General features: G+C 36.5%; 2 protein-coding genes across 2 annotated transcripts in view; one reads left to right on the top strand and one right to left on the bottom strand.

The window, feature by feature from the left end:
- Positions 1–7903, bottom strand: part of LOC107657819 (junctophilin-1-like) — a 48873-nt gene extending 40970 nt beyond the window's left edge. The window contains exons 1-2 of the mRNA XM_016446068.1: positions 7232–7903; positions 4697–5459 (exon numbers count right to left, since the gene is read on the bottom strand). Of these exons, the coding sequence (XP_016301554.1) occupies positions 4697–5459; positions 7232–7610 (1142 nt within the window). The 5' untranslated portion in view covers positions 7611–7903. The remainder of the gene's footprint in view (positions 1–4696; positions 5460–7231) is intronic.
- Positions 7904–9933: 2030 nt separating this feature from the next.
- On the top strand, positions 9934–16147 carry LOC107657807 (ganglioside-induced differentiation-associated protein 1-like). Its single transcript, XM_016446050.1, has 6 exons — positions 9934–10282; positions 10698–10890; positions 12408–12581; positions 13595–13689; positions 13892–14006; positions 15320–16147. The coding sequence occupies exons 1-6, from the start codon at positions 10112–10114 to the stop codon at positions 15670–15672; spliced, it is 1101 nt and encodes a 366-aa protein (XP_016301536.1). The 5' UTR covers positions 9934–10111; the 3' UTR covers positions 15673–16147.
- The last annotated feature ends 1273 nt before the right edge of the window (positions 16148–17420 follow it).

The following is a 17420-nucleotide window of genomic DNA, read 5'->3' as shown; positions in this document are numbered from 1 at the left end:
ATATATATATATATATATATATATATATAATTTGTGTGTGTATGTGTTACGATATAACTAACGAGGTCATATTCAGAAGACAATGAAACCGAAACCAAATAGCGTTGAAACAGGAAGTGAAGTAAACAGAAGAGAATGACAAAATAACTGTCCACATAACAGAACATAAACCTGACAATAAGATTGTTAGGCTATCGTTATCCTATATGTATAACAGTTAGCCTAGTTGTAATCGGATCTTCTAATCTGACTGGACAAGAGACTTTCTATTGAAATTTCCACCTGCGCGCATTCTAGACGGGCTGTCAGTCAGTGCAGTTCAACTACACGTTCAAAAACGCTGATTCATTCATTCAAAGGGACGTAATGAAACACGTTGTTGAAATCATTTTAACTTTGAGCGCCACTTTAGAAGGCTCAGCTGACCAGCTATGCGTCGGTGCTAAGACAGAGATTTCGCTTTCCTTGGATATGAAAACCTATTTTCACAAATATATATGACTCGGCCTGGAGGACAGACGCAAGTAATCGCACGCGCTCAGTCGATCTCTCTCTCATTCACTGTCTGTTTAGGCTTGTTAAGTGCAAATCTACGGAGCCTCTGTACAAATCAGCATGGTACACATTATGTTATCATTACAAACTTGTTTAATATTCAGTCCACATGCATGAAGTGTAAAACGAGAAGGGCATAACCTTACGAAAAAAGAAAACACGCAAAAATCGCGGTTGCTGCGGTTTTTGCATTCCTCTGCGGTTTGCTCGTCAATAGCGCGGTATTGCGATATTGCGGTTATCGCGACAGCCCTAGTCCAAACTAAGTTAAAGCTCACTCTCATCAACGATTTTCTTTGCTAACACCTGAAGTGAACTTGATATATTCTGTAGTTGTCCTAACACTGAATCTGTCACGTTTGCTTTCACAGTGAGGCCAAGTACGCTAGTTAACCTTTTACACTACCTCCTAAAACAGCAGATTCTGTTGACCACAGCAAAAGCCCTGCCCCTGCCCCCGGCCTGTGGGATTATATTTACGACCCTTTGAAGGGAATATACTCTAGGGTGGAGTGAAGATAGTGAAGAGTATTACTATATTAATCTTTAAAGCACTGCTAGCCAGCCAAGACTCTTGCTCAGCTGTAACTGAATGCAAGTAATGCATAGTAAAAATGGCTTTACTTTAATTTCATAGCACTGGTAATGACCCTGGAGTGTAAGTCTTGTAACCCTGACCCACTGCTCGCTGAGACAGAGGTAACCACAGAAGACAGACCACTCCTGAGAGGGACAAATGCCAGATACTCGGCTAATGGTGCCCAGTATGTTCTATGTGGCTTATTCCATGTTCAAATAAATACAGAAACTGTAAATAGCCCGAATGTGGCACTCAAACCAACTGTATAACCTGTATGACCCCTTTGAACACTAGCAGCAAAAGTGCAGCCTATATTCTGCATCATGTTATTTATTTACTGATTGGCTGATCACTAACACGAGGTCAGAACATCAGGGTCATCAGACAGCCGATACACATACATGAGGCAGACGTGCACATATACACATACCAACAATCATTCACTTCTATCGGTGGTCTTTAACCCTATATTTATCCTATATAGTGCTTGCATAAAGCAAGTAGTGCATACACTTGTAGCTGTTATGTATCTTTGTAAGTCATTGTAAGCCCTTTTTTGAGGCACGCGCAAGCGCACGAACCATTTTCTATTTGAATATATTTTTAAAAACGTAATTTAGTCCTGTATGGCGGATTCGAAAACGGTAAAACTCAACTGTTCAACTCTAGGGGAGTTGGAAAATGAGCCTATTTTCAAAAATAGTGGAGTGTTCCTTTAATTTTCAGCATCATTACTCCAGTCTTCATTTCTTATTAGTATCAACATTGAAAATAGTCGTTAATATTTCTGCGAAAACCATGATACGTTTTATTTTCAGGATTCTTCTTCTTCTTCTTTTTTCAGCATTTATTTAAAATTTCAGCATTTATTTAAAATAGAAATTAGAAATCTTCTACAACAAGTAATTATGGTCACTTTTGATCAATTTAGGTGTCCTTGCTGAATAAAAGTATATATACATTTTTTTTTAATCTTATGGACCCCAAACTTTTGAATGGTATTATACATGAAAATTCATTAATTTCACTGTATCTGATCACCTGAGCTGGACATACTCTGCAATACTGCAGCATTTTTCAAATATTTAGAATATTTCAAATATTTAAATTAATTTACTTAAGAAGCAAAACCGCATAATATTTTGTCTTACTGCACTGCAAGATTTCCCCCCCTTTTTAAAAACATAAACCAGTTAAAAACAAGTCTAAAAAAATCTGCCAGTGCATTAAGACAAATTACACTTACATTCAAGATACAATCTACTGTATGACAAGTCTTAATATCTTATTCAGTGTTGCTTCTCAACAAAACCTATCCTTTTACTTCTAGTATGTAATTGAAAAATAAGTTTTCAAAAGGTCTAATTAACGCCAATTAAGAAGTTGCAAGCCCACTAATTTGTGAACCAAGGGTCTTGCTCATCCAGTGGGTTCAACATTAGAGTGGGAGCACATAAGGACAGCTTTCACTATATTAAAATCCTTCATTGACTCACTAATGGAAATTGGCTGCAAGTAACCTCTCAAATCCACTGGTTATTTTCATACAGTGTGTGTGTTTACATTCACACACAACTTACAGTATTATACTGAAATATGGTCTATTGAAGACTGAAGAAGATTTAAGATGTTGGGCAAAGTATCTGTTTGGTTGGTCAATGGAAGGAACATGAGCATATGAGTTTCCCAAGACCTGTTTAGGATGTTATGAATTTATGTGCCTTGAATAAGTGGTTTACAGAACCCATCCATTAAAGTGTCTTTCAAGTATGGCTCTTGTCAAGGGAACAAACATCATAATAGGGTACAGTACATGAGATGCATGACCCCATGACTGCTCCCTGTGCATCTGAGCTATGGACAAATAATAGACACCAATCCTCAAAAAGGTTGCTTGCACAACCTTTCAAAACTCAGACTTTCTAACCATTTGAGAAGACAACTTAAAATACGACATATGGTTAATAAATGACATCTAAATAAATGCCCCATACGCCATACTTCTGAATCATGCAGACATCACAGCTTAACAGTACAAGCAGTAACAATCTTTGGAATGTTACAGAAGCCTTGATGTGGCTGACGCACTTGATCACAGCAGTTTCAAGTCAACCTGTCATGACTGACATGATATATTGCTAAACTGTGATGATTCTACAGTTGTGACAGTCATATATTCTTGTAATAATGTCTGTCATCATTTACTCACCTTCATTTCGTTCCAACACACATTTGACTTTTTTTTACATGGACTACAAAAGGAGAAGAATGAACTGGCCATATGATCCATGCTGTTAAACTCCAAAATGACAAAAACTCACCATTAAAGGGGTCCTATTATGCTCTTTTACAAAGTCTTGATTTTGTTTTGGAGGTGTACTAGAACAGGCTCTCATACTCGGTTGTTCGAAAAACACATTATTTTTCACATATTTTACATTATTACAAGTGTGTGTTGTGATTGGTTAGCTGGTACGAAATGTGCTGTGATTGGTTAGCTGGGCCAGTGTGTGTTGAGCGCGATTTGGGAAAGCTAGCGTGTCTCCGACATAGTGATAACACTCGTTGCCTTCTCTAGTGCAGCTCAACCAGGTCTTGTCTCATTCGTCGGTATTTGAGATATCACAAATCCCGGAAAATATGCATTGTAGTCCAAACGAGTCATTCGTTGTAGTTTTTGAAAAGTGATTTCTGTTAAATAAAATATCTCCTTTTGAAGTGGACTTTGAGCTTTGTAACTTTGCAGATCTTTTTTATGCTCAAACAGCAACATTACAGACTAACTAAAGTTGAAAAGGTATAATAGGACCCCTTTAAAGTATCATGAAAGCAGTCATGACTGCACTATGTACAAAGTCTTTTAAAACCATATGATAGCTTTGTGTAACAGAACAAAATGTGACCAAAATTTTTCTGTATTGAATATGAATATATGGAAGAGCAACTGAGATATAAAAGTTACAGTGGAGCAGTGTTCATTTAGTATTATTTATGTAGTATTTATTCATATTTTGACATTTTTATGTTTTATTTTTTTTTAGTTTGTTTTAGTAATTTTGTTATGTGCTTTAGTGATTTTTTATTATTTTCCCCCCCAATATTTATATTTAGCTTTTATTTATTTTTATTTTATTTTAATCAGTCGCAAAGGAAAGTTTATTTTTATTGAATATTTATGTGTGTGTGTGTGTATTATTTAAGCTTTATTTAAATTAACAAAAAATATTTTTAATAATTTTAGTTTTAGGCAAAAACTGCAGTAGAGGGGAAGATTTGAATTTGGCTCAGTTTTTTATTTATTTATTTTTCACACAAAACTATTGTATGGCTTCAGAAGACTTGGAATATACCTGTAGCTACTTTTTTGTTATTCTGGAGCTCAACAGCTCAGATTCCCATTCACTTTCTTTATATGAAAAAGAGTGGCTATTAAATTCTTCAACGTTTCTCCTTTCACCTTCCACTGAAGAAGAAAGTCAAATGAGTTTGGAACCACATCAGAATTTGTACATTTTAATTTTTGGCTTTACAAAATAATTTTCAGCAAAGGAGGTGCCCTACCTTGACACTGCTATTTCCACTTTAGTCCTGGCGATAGCTGACGCCCTTCGAGCCCCCTCCACAGCCCTGTCCACTTTTTCTTTAGTTTTATGGTTTTTAAGAGGAATAAGCTGCTTCCTTATCCCGCGCACCAACACATTATTTTTATACTTCCCCTCCTCTTTGGTTCCATCTGGGAATATTGTGCATCCGTATCCATGCCTCTTGTTGTTCATCCATTCCCCTTCGTACTTCAGCCCATTGGATCGCTCACTGACTCCAAACCCATTGCGTTTGTCATTCTTCCACTCGCCCATGTAGGACTCTGTGGTGGTGGCGTCCACATGGTCCTCCATGGGGGTGTACTCATTGGGCACCTCTCCGTCTCCATAGCTGATGGTGGAGTTGGCGTCGCTGGTGCTGATGCGGCTCATGGTGGCGTCGCTACGCACCGAGCTCCGTTTGCTAGAGATGGACGTTTTGGAGTCAGATTTACGTAGCTGGCGGAGGCTGCCGAAGAGGGACCCACGGCGGAACAGGCCCTTCTTCTTCCCGGTGACGACTTCGGTGTCGCTGTGAAAATTCAGCACAAAACCACCACGGCTTCCAACTGGTGTGTCGGATACCGCATCCTGCAGAACAGTGCCATTGCTTTGCACACTTCTTAGGGAGGCCAGGGAGGTGCGAAGCGGAGAGCGGATAATGGTGGCCATTCCATAAGGCACGCTCTGTCGCACACCATAGCCATGCCTCATGCCCCCCATCCACTGGCCTTGATATGTGCCTTATGAAACAGAAAGGAACATTAAACTCATGTAGATCAAGTAAGCAAACAGCGCAGTGTAATTGATGAAAATTGGATAATTAAATTCTCTTGCCCCTTCAGTGATGCATGACAAATGTGTTTTAGGTTCACTGTGTTCATCAGAGTCAGCCTAATCTAAAATCACTGACACAAATGACACAGACCCCGAAACTAATTTGGAAACTAATGTAGGCTCCAAAATGTAAAACATAAGGTAAATGTTGGACGTCACATTGCAATGCCATGAAAGGCATAGAGTAAACTGTGGCAAAAGTTTAATTAACAATCTTGGTCAAATTATGCCATGTGTAAATTACTATATATTGTGCATTTATGTTAAATAAATACAAATAAATATGAATTCTCATGCACCAGCAATTCTTCAGTGTACTTTGAAAAGATTGGGGTTTTATTTACACCCAATGGCAATGACCTGTGGACTTTTTTTATGACGTTCTATTATGTTAAAGATTCTCTAAATGTAATTCTTATGGAATTGTATCCTAGTATTCAGTGGGAAGAACTTTACTGAATCTACTGCATAAAACTTACATCGTTCAGTGCAGTCTGATTCCCGAACAAGTGATTCTCATGAGTTGGTTCTTATTAGTGAACCAAAACCATACAGCGAGGCCAGTGTGTGTACAGTTCTTGAGTGAATGACTCTCATGATCAGGCTCTTTTTAAAGAATATATCATCAATATATTGAAAAACACAATGTACACATTGCCTATTACAGTATTTTTTGTTTGCAATGTTTTGATAGGTGTTTATTATATATACATTATATGTATATATAACCATATATACACACAGAGAGAGAGAGAGACTTATTTTATTGTTCTTTAATCTTATTTTTATTCAACACGTATCACTTTATTTTAATCCTATTTTTGTTGTTATTGTAATATTATACATTTCTTTTTCTTGTCATTACTTGTGTGTAGGCTATAATGCTTGGCATGTATGTACACAATTATGCCATCAAAGTACTTTAAATGGAATTTTAAAACTAAATAAAAAAACAAAAAAACAATGCGACCAATTCATGTCAGTGGTCCAGAAAGTTCTCAGAGATGTATTTATGAGCAAATTTTCAGACGAATGAGACGTTTGATCCGATTCTTTTTAGAGAATCAAAAAAAACATTCAGCGTTTTCAAAGTGTGTCCGACTCCCGAAGGAATGACTCTAATGAGCCGGTTCTTTTTAGTGAATCAAAAACGATTGTGAATCAGTCGGAGCGGTTACTGAATTTAATCTGACTCGCTGAACCGCAAGTTATTACTTTCGTCATGTCCGAATCGAAATGAAGCAACAGCTGTTACAGTGTTATGTTGTACTTAAGGCTTAAATCAGCGTCGTAACTGACTGGTTGTTCATATGACGAGTTGTAGTCAAAGATACGAGTTTTGCTATATGTATGAATTAATAAATTAATGAAATACCAAATACGTTACAATATTTTGGTATGTTTAGGCCCGCAATTATAATACATGTGTAGGAGTAGGACTAACATTTGTCTTTGTAAACACAGAATAAAATGTAGGCTATCCCTGATTTGCTAGACCTGTAATAATGATCATTTGGTAGGCTACAAGTCTGCTGTAAATCACAGAATGTCTTATTTCAAACATTTCTTCCTCAAAAGAATAATTAATGGGACATTTAAGGAATCGACAAAAGTAATGGTTCAACTGCTTACGATTCTCATCCCTAAACATGCAAATGACATTTGCAGTGGCACTTACCACCATCCCCATAGATTTCGACTCCATAGCCATCCTGTAGTCCATTACTCCACGTCCCATCGTATCTAGCAGGTGTATTGGTGCTCTGCCGAACTCCATATCGACCCTTGAACCCGTGACTCCACTCCCCACGATAAACCCATTTTCCCTTGGTTTCAACACCCAGCCCGTGGCGTTTGCCCTGCGACCAGTAGCCCTGGTACGTATTCCCGCTGGGCCAGGTGTAGACCCCGACTATCTCAAAACCGTGGGACCAGGACCCTGCGTACTCGCCTTGACCCTTGGGTCCCGTGCAGATGCCGTGTCCGTGGGCTTTCCCGTCCTCCCATCCGCCACAGTAAGTGCCTCCATCGTCGAAGTCGAACCGTCCGCCCGTCATTCAGAATGGGATGAAAATAAAAACAGTCGTAACGTTGCCGTGCGCTTCTTGTCTTTCTCTTTCATTAAACCTTCTTTTCTAAGCCGAGTTCAGCAGCAACGGTTAAACCGGGAAGAATTAATCACAATGGAGATATTGTTGTTTGGTATTTCTGCTTGGGTTGTGAGAGTATGAATGAGCAGGCAGGTTTAGTGCATCATTACCGAAGCCGCACACGCTGGAACCGCCGCTGCGTTTCACCGACTCCCTCCGCTCGCAGGCGCTGCGCTGCGCAGAGCAGACACAACTAGACCGCGGCGCGGCAGCGAAAGACGCCACAGCCCCACCTACTTAACCCTCACTGAGGGCGCAAGTTCAGAGGTTATATTATAAGAAATGCTCTGTTCTGTCTCTTCTCTTTTCCTACAGCAAGATTTTTGGTCTTCTTTATTTGGAAAAAATAAAGCATGGAAAATGCTAAACAAATTGTGTATTAATAACAAAATGAAAGAAGTGTCCTACAAAATGATTTATCCAGCTCAGCGTGTTTTGGAAAGATCCAAGCTGAATTTCATATACCTGGGAATTTTGTGGACTAGACAAAGAACAATTTTGAATTTGTTTTATCGTTGTTTTTACTCTTGATTATTCTGGAAGGATTTGGAAACCCATTAAAAGGAAACGTGGGTGTTTGATAGAAATGTGTGTTTGTGTTTTTGATGTGCTTTTTATGTTCATGCCATTCTGGAATGTGAAAAACAATACATTATATAATTATTTATTTATTAGGCAAATTCAATATACACTGAAAAACAATTATGTTTTTAAGTTTATTGGAGTACAATTTACAAGAAAATATACTGTTTCAAACTTTTTATTTCAAAATGTAACTTTTAATTAAATGTATTACTTGTGTAATTATTTGTGAAATTTACTCACAATTTCTGAGTACAAATTGTAAAACTAAATCCTACACAATTTTTTTTGTGTACATAAAAAGAAATTGGCTTTTTGGAAGCCTTTGTTTGTTTGTCTGTTTGTCTGAAAACGTAATGTTTTAAAAGCACTGAAATGTATTTATTTATTGGCAGCTATGTTGTTAATGATGCGGCTATGTTAAAACCTCTTGTTCTTGTGGCATTGAAGGCTTTGGCAGGTTGTTGAAAAGGATGCATTAGATGTGATAAAAGGATATAGGTGTAGAAATAGACATGTAGGCCTGTGTTTCATGGATTGTTGAAATTTCCCAACTCTCCGACAATTTGCCTGCCATTCACTTTTAAAACGTGAAATCTAGCTATATATGTTCTTTAGTTTTGTAATTCAGTTTTCCCTTTTTATCAAAATTATGACATTACCACACACTACCCCTACAGCAAGTGCCCAGGAGCCACTGGGGGCCTCAGCATACTTCCAAGGGGGCTGAAAGATAATTTAGATTTCTTTATAATAAATTACAATAATCTAACTTAATTAAAACGCTATATTAACAGCTTTGAATATTTTCTTGGACAGCAGGGGGCTTTAAGACCATAACATAATACAATATAGATATTACATTTATGAAAAACAGCATGTGCCTGTTTTGTTACTCAACACTGAATTAAATCCTTTTTTTTTTTTTGTAGAGATGTCTGTCTATAATCACTTTCAACAATTTAGTTGATATGTTTGCTGCCATCCCTTAGTTATGTAAAATCTGTGTGATTTGGATGGATGAATTATATTGGCCTATACAATATAATCAACCCATGTGTCTGCGAAATCAAAATTTTAATTTACGTGTATTTAACATTAATAATGTGTGATAGTTAACAAAATAATATAGCATTTGTGAAATGTGGCAAAAAAAGTATTTTTTTTATTCTAGTATATCTTTTTTTTATTTGCGAATAATTTTTTATTAGTAGTAGTCCTATACTGCATATTATAAATTATGATCAAAAAATATATATGTAGGCCAAGTCGAAATTCTCAACAGAAAAAATAAAATAAAAAATAAAATCTCAACCTGTTATACCAGTTTGTAATCAACGGCTCAATGTAATTTGATAGAGAAGATAGACTACAGAGACATCTGTTGGCTCATTTAAAAAGTGCGCTTCTGATTTATTCTCTTCAACCACGAAAACGCATATACTATAAATATTAACAAAAGAGCTGTTACCTGTTTTTATTTTAGATTAGCCTACTATAGAAGTAATAATTAGATTTTTACTTTTGAAATAGAAAAATAATCTAAACATACATATTTAATTTGTATTTATATTACATTTCACGATTATGATTGTGGATGTGTGTCCTTTAAGAAGTTGGGTACCACCACTGGAGGCTGCGCCTTTCAACACACTGGCTGTGTCTCAAAACCTAGTGCGCTGACTACCTAGACAGCATTTGTGGATCAGCACACGCGTCCGTGATTTCAATAAACACTGCAAGCGCGTTTGATGCGCAAGAATTCTGCACGCGCGTAACATACACTAACATACCGTCGAAGGCGACTAGGTTTTGAGACACGGCCAATGACTGATAAAATGGCGGAGGAAAACATCGGTGAATCTCAGGATGAGAAGGAAATCCTAATAAAGAAGGATGCACTGTCACAGGACAGCGGTGAGGTTGTCGAGAGAACAAAAAACAAAGAGTTTAAACTGATTTTGTATCATTGGACTCAGTCTTTCAGCTCTCAGAAGGTAAGAGATCCCATAATTCAACATTTCTGGCGTAGGCAGGCCAAGAGCATCAGGGTGGATGCAGCATCTGATCCGTTGTTTTGATTGTGATATTCACATATTTCAAAAACCTGCCATTATTTGCATTATTCCTATTCATATGGCAGCCTCAATGAAACAATTGCTGATTGACAGCATGCATGTTAATTATTCATAAATTATACATGATTAATGATGCGTCATTATGCAAGTGTGTAGGCTGTGTTGAATTTCTTAATTACAATGGTATTGTAGAATTGTAAAACAAGAGCATGGCATGCTGTTGTTTTCTTAAACAAGATGAGTGCGAGTGCAAAATAACTGCTGTCTCAGTCTTTCTTTGGTATAATGTTCTAATGAAACACCCAAACAAATGAACGTTGTGTTTCTGTCATAGGTGAGACTGGCAATAGCTGAGAAAGGTCTTCAGTGTGAGGAGAATGATGTGAGTCTGCCTCTGAGTGAACACAATGAGCCCTGGTTTATGCGTCTGAACCCCACTGGAGAGGTTCCTGTGCTGGTTCACAATGACAATGTCATCTGTGACCCCACACAAATCATGGACTATTTGGAGCAGAACTTCTGTGATGGTAAACACTTAGGATTTGGGGTTAATGTTGTGTGTAAAACAGTATTTACATTACAGAATGCATGAATTGCAGTGTAAATGCTATAAATACAAGAGTACTAAAGGACATATAATGTTGATGAGCCCTCTGATGCATTCACCACATTTCTTTAAAATCCTTTTAATCATTCAGGGTGTGATGTCACATACAAATAATAATAATAATATATAACTGTCCCTTTAACTGTATATGTCATTGTGTTTTTTTTATTTATTTAGTTCAACATGGCTAACCAAGTCTCTCTAGACTACCAGTCAAAAGTTTGAAATAATTAAGATTTTTTTTTAATATTTGTGGAAATTGATTTGATCAAAAATACAGTAACCGGTCATATTGTAAAATATTATTATAATTGAAAATACTCGTTTTTGTTTTAATATATTCTAAAATGTAATTTATTCCTCTGATGTAAGAATTTTCAACAGTCGTTACTCCAGTCTTCAGTGTCACATGATCCTTTAGAAATAATTGTAATATGCTGATTTGCGGCAATAATACTTTTATTCAGCAAGGATGCATCAAATTGATCAAAAGTGACCATAAAATGAAAGAGTCTTGAAAAGAAAATCACAGTATCATTTTTTAAACAAACATATTAAGCAGCAAAAACGGATAATAAGAATCATTATCAATAGTTGAGCACCAGAAATAATTAATATTAATTGCACAGCAAATCAGCATATTAGAATGATTTCTGAAGGATCATGTGACACTGAAGACTGGCACAATGGCTGCTAAAAATTTAGTTTTGCAGTCACATAAGTAAATTACATTTTAAAATACATTAAAATAAGAAACAGTTTTTTAAAATTACATGATGTTACTGTTTTTTTTTTGTATTTTTGGTCAAATAAATGCAGCCTTGAGGGTATAAGCTAAAGAGGCTTCTTTCAAAAATATTAAACAATCTTAATTATTACAACTTACTTCTTTTAACCTGTAGTCATTATATTTTAAATTAAAATAAAATAAATGGTTGGGAATATTTCTGTTATTGTTTTAAAGTAAAAAAAAAAACATTAAGTTTTGTCTTAGTGATTTAATAATTCATGCATCAGAGGGTTCAATAAACGCATGACTAAACAAATGAACTCCTGCACCTGAATACACATTTAATAAATGCATTTAAAACACTCCATTTTCATAATGTCTGTATTAGATGTCAGCTGATTTCCAATGTGTTAATAGCTGTAATTGTTTGATACTGCAGGCTTATGTTTTTTTTTTTTTTTTTTTTGTGAGCTGCTTTTGCTGTGTTCAGTGCATTTGTTATCTTTTTTCATTTGGTTGCATTTGTGTTTGCATGTACCATTTTATGTTCTGCATGCCTCTGCAGAAAAATTTGGATAGCATGAGAGGCAATGAAGGGTGAGTCAAAATAAGATATTTGCCCTGGAGAGCAGCTCATGTAGATTGCAACTACATTTTTGGGTCATAATGCATACTCTATATGTGCTTTGTGCCCTTCTCTGAGTCAGAGCATACCCCAAAGCTGATCCCAGAAGAGGGAAGCACGTATTATCATCGAGTTCAGCATTACAGAGAACTGCTGGACTCACTGCAGATGGATGCGTACACCCATGGCTGCATCCTTCACCCAGAGATCACCGTAGACTCCCACATCCCAGCTTACGCCACCACCCACATTCGCAGTAAGAAGGGGACTGAGCATAATAACTTAAAATGAGCCTTCAATTTTTTGTGAATACTGTGAATTAAAGGAATAGTTCACTCAAAGCAAAATTGAAAATGTACTCACCCTGAGGCCATCCAAGATGTAGATGAGCTTTTTTCTTCATCAGAACAGATTTGGAGAAATGTAGCATTACATCACTTGCTCACCAATGGATCCTCTGCAGTGAATGGGTGCCATCAGAATGAGAGTCCAAACAGCTGAGAAAAACCCACAAGTAATCCACATGACTCCAGTCCATCAATTAACATCTTGTGAAGTAAAAAAGCTGCATGTTTATGAGAAACAAATCAATCATGGCATTTTAACTTTAAAATATTGTTTCTGGCCAAAATACCAGTCCATAATCCATAATATCACTTCCTCCAGTGAAAAAGTCCCCTATAGTCCTCTCAAAACAAAATCTACTGATATAGGCTATTTGTTTAGAACTGTTTTGGACTGTTTATGCTTGTAAATGGTGATTGATTTTTGCATATTTCTGTCCCGATTCAAAAGGGACAGCTTTTTTCACTGGATAAAGCAATATTATGGATAGAGGATTCGCATTTTAGCTGGAGGCAATGGTTTGAAGTTAAAAACGTCTTGATGTATTGTGGATATAATTATTACGGATACAAATATGCAGCTTTTCGCTACACAAGAGGGTAATTGATGGACTGGAGTCATGTGGATTATTATTGTGATGTTTTTATCAGCTGTTTAGACTCATTCTGACGGCACCCATTCACTGCAGACAGAGGATCCATTGGTGAGCAAATGAAGTAATGCTACATTTCTTCAAATCTGTTCTGAAGAAGAAACAAACTCTTCTAGTGTGGCCTTGTCTAAACTCAGTCCTGGGGGGCTAAACTCTGCAGGAGAGTGGCCCTCCTGGAGCAGAATTGGACACCCATAGCCTGAGGGTGAGTAAATTATAAGAATTAAAATTTTGGGTGAACTATTCCTTTAACAGTGATTTCTGTCTTATAGCACAGATTTTAAACACGGAATCTGAGCTTAAGAAACTAGCAGTGGAGAATCCCGATCTTAAAGATGCTTATATTGCAAAACAGAGACGTCTGAAAGTAAGTAAACATTCATGCAGTGTTCAGTTTCAGTTATTCGTATGATTACTCTTTCTGGGCATATGCTCTTTGTAGCACATTAGCTAAGACCACAGATGATCTCACTGAGTATGTACACTTAATTTAGATTACAGTCTTGTTTACAGTGCCAAGAAAGTGATTGCCGAATGTCACAAAACACTAGTTGTTTGAATCTCTCTAGAGTAAATTGTTTGACCATTATAACATGAAATACCTGAAGAAACTCCTGGATGAACTGGAGAATGTTCTAGATCAAGTTGAGACCGAGCTGCAGAGGAGGATTGAGGAGACACCAGGTGGGAGAATTTTTTGTTAAACAGTAAAAACACTGTATATATATATATATATAAAGCAACTACATATTTTCCAATTTACAAAACATTTTGAGTCTCAAATACTAAGACAATTTTCTAGAAACTACATAAAAACCCATGTCAGACCAACAGAACTTGCCTAAATAACTAGTGTAGTGTATCTGTAAAGAGCTCATCTTTTTACATTTGTTGATTGTCACCATTCTTGAGGTTTGTGTGTCAAGTGTTGAAGCCTACAGTATGTTCAACTATTTAAAAGAATATCCTGGATGTCCTTGCTTTGTAGGATGATTGTTCCTTCACAAACAGCATAGTTCACTTAACATATCAAGTGTCCTATAAGATAACCGCTATCAAAAAATAAATAAATTTATTGTTACTAAATGAAAATTTGCTGAATAATAAATCATTAGTTGTCTTGACGAACGTATAGGCTGAATAGGGCATATTGCATTTAATGAACCAACAAATTGAAATTGACAAAACAAAGTAGTGTCACTTAGTGCAATTATTAAGACAATATTTGAGAGAACCTAAAAAGTTGCCTTGGATTTTTAAATTTTATCTACAATTTATTTTTTATGGTGCATTGTAGAAGTGTTTTCAAGTAACTTAAAATGTGTTTGATGTGGGAACATAACTGGTTTTATTCAAAATAAAATAAATAAATTAATTAATTATTATTTTTAAAACTCTTTAAAACGTTTAAGGCCCATTCGCACCAATAGCAGAGTCTACACCACAACTATAACTCGAGCTATAGGGCAGAAGATAAAACTGCAGCGCATGCTTATCATAAACAGAACCTTATTGTCTGTTGGTGTGGATGCTCATATACTTATCATTTTCTTTATAGTTATAGTTCTTAGTGTGAACTGGCTCCTTATTTTTTCAGTATTGTGACGTACATGTGACTAACGGATTATTGAAAAAAGAAAAAAATGTAGGACAGGGCCTTGGTTCTATCCATCGGTTATTGATACGATTGAGGCAGTTGTGAAAGTGAGCTTTCAGTCGATTGTAAGAAAGGGGCAGGGTCTAAGTGGACTAAATGAATGGAGAAGTCTAACATATGTCATCAGCGAGAAGTCTGTCGTTTCACCGTAAGATAGAGTTATGATATTTTAATTAAGAATTGTAAATAAATAAATAAATAATGCATGGATGAATTGTTCACAGTAAAACCATTAAGATGCATTTAGAACAGTTTTCATTAATGCATTTCTATATCATGCCAAGTATTTAGAAAAATCTGGATTCTAAACCTGTCACTTTTCATCTTATCATCTTTCCAGAAGAGGGCAGTCAGCAGGCTTGGCTCTGTGGTGACTTCTTTAGCATGGCTGATGTCTCCCTCGCTGTCATCCTTCACCGCCTCAAGTTCCTGGGTCTGTCCCGTCGGTACTGGGGAAATGGGACCCGGGTCAACCTGGAAACGTATTATGAGCGTGTCCTGAACCGGCCGACTTTCCGCAGAGTGCTTGGACAAGTCAATAACATCCTCATATCCGCTGTGCTGCCCACCGCATTCAGGGTGGCAAAGAAAAAGGCTCCAGCCTTTGTTGGTGCCACTTTATTGATTGGCTTGATAGGGGGCGCCACTTACCTGGCTTTCAGTTATTTTAAAAGGAGACTTCTCATATCTTGAGACAGCTATTGGGACTGTCTCAACATAAGGTATGTTTATTATCACATTTGGCTCATATACACTGTACCAGTTTGATGATTGTTGCACAAGAAGCACTTTTTTTTGCCATAATAAGAAGCAAAGCAGAGAAACAGACACAGTGCATCTTTTCATTGATAATGTTCATTAAACAGACTTAAATGGCTTCAATTCATGCTGTAGGTCTTTTATGGCCAATGTGTTTTGTGCTAAAATGTCGGTATTAATGTCTGGTCACAATTACAGTAGAATCAGTTACAGAAACAAAACTCTCAGATTTCCTCACATCAATTTTGTATAATCCAACATCCTTTCATATACACAATAATGTATATGTAGGATGATAATTTGTCTGTTCTGCATTAGTATCTATCAATTCAGTCATGCTTTTCACTTAATAAGTCAAAGGATATACAATACTACTTTATATGCAACAGTAATTTCTCTGCACAGAAGTAAAATATAATAAAGCATATTTCTCAGTGATGCAAGTGTCTATTTTAAAGTAATTACAGTATAGTTTTGTGTGTGTGTGTGTGTGTATTTCCATATCGTTTTAGATAACTGGTATAAATCTCAGACAGGTTTGTTAAAAAGTTTGCCAGGTCTTCTGAGGTAAATGGAAAACCTACTTGAGGTTATTCCACTTTAATAAGTAAGTCACAGTTCTCATGCAATATGGGAAGGAACAAATATTTTACAAAAAACTGAGTACAGATTATCAGACTGTCAAAAGATTTGTGCCCATGAAGCCATCGCACCAAATTTTCATTATTATAATGTTGTTTCATTTTTACCTAAAACCTACCACGATATTGATTTGAGAACAGCTGCAATCTGTACAGTCCAATTAGCTTATGAATCGTTCAGTGTGATTTGCAAACTGATTTATCAGGTTCATTGAAAAGAATCAGGGCTGTGTTTCCCAAAAGCATCGTAGGCCCAAGTAGATTGTAGACCCATTGCCACCAATGGTCTCTATGATCAACTTAGCTTATGATGCTTTTGAGAAACGCAGCCCAGCTTGTTTACAAATCGTACACCGGTATCTCCTCAAGAAAGGCCACATGCAGAGCTTTGCCAAAACGCATCTTGAGGCAGATGAGACTAAAATTGAATTATTTGGCCTCAACACCAAACGATATGTCTGGCGGAAATCCAATACAGCTCACCATCCAAATAACAGCATTCCTCCAGTAAAGCATGGAGGCGATAATATCCTGTTATGGGGATGTTTCTCTGCAGCAGGGACTGGAGCACTTGTCAGGATAGAAGGAAAAATGGATGGGGCAAAATGCCGTCAAAAATCTGCTGCCCTCTGCCAGAAAGTTGTCAATGGGAGGAAGGTTTACCTTCCAACATGACAATGATTCCAAAGCACACATTTTTGTATGTTTAAGGTATTTTCTGACATAGTAAAATCGCTTTGCTAAAATAGCTTTGCTTTTTTGCTTAGAAAATCGGGTCTAAAACTCTTATTTAATTTGTTGGTTTAATTTTATTTTTAACATTTTTACACCTTTTGTTTTTCTAAACTTTTCCACAGACCCCTGGGTCCCCAGTTTGAAAACCACTGGCCTATAGGAACATTTGATCTAATAACATCAATTAGAATACAAACTAAATCAACCTATATAAATAACTTTAAATAACTAATTTAATATATCAGTCACCATCAAATTTAACTGAACTTGAGCAGTTCTGCAAAGAACAGTGGATTTACAGAATAT

The sequence above is a fragment of the Sinocyclocheilus anshuiensis genome, unplaced genomic scaffold (assembly GCF_001515605.1).
Source record: "Sinocyclocheilus anshuiensis isolate Anshui unplaced genomic scaffold, SAMN03320099.WGS_v1.1 scaffold7, whole genome shotgun sequence".
Lineage (NCBI taxonomy): Eukaryota > Metazoa > Chordata > Actinopteri > Cypriniformes > Cyprinidae > Sinocyclocheilus > Sinocyclocheilus anshuiensis.
This window is presented reverse-complemented; position numbering and strand designations above follow the sequence as displayed.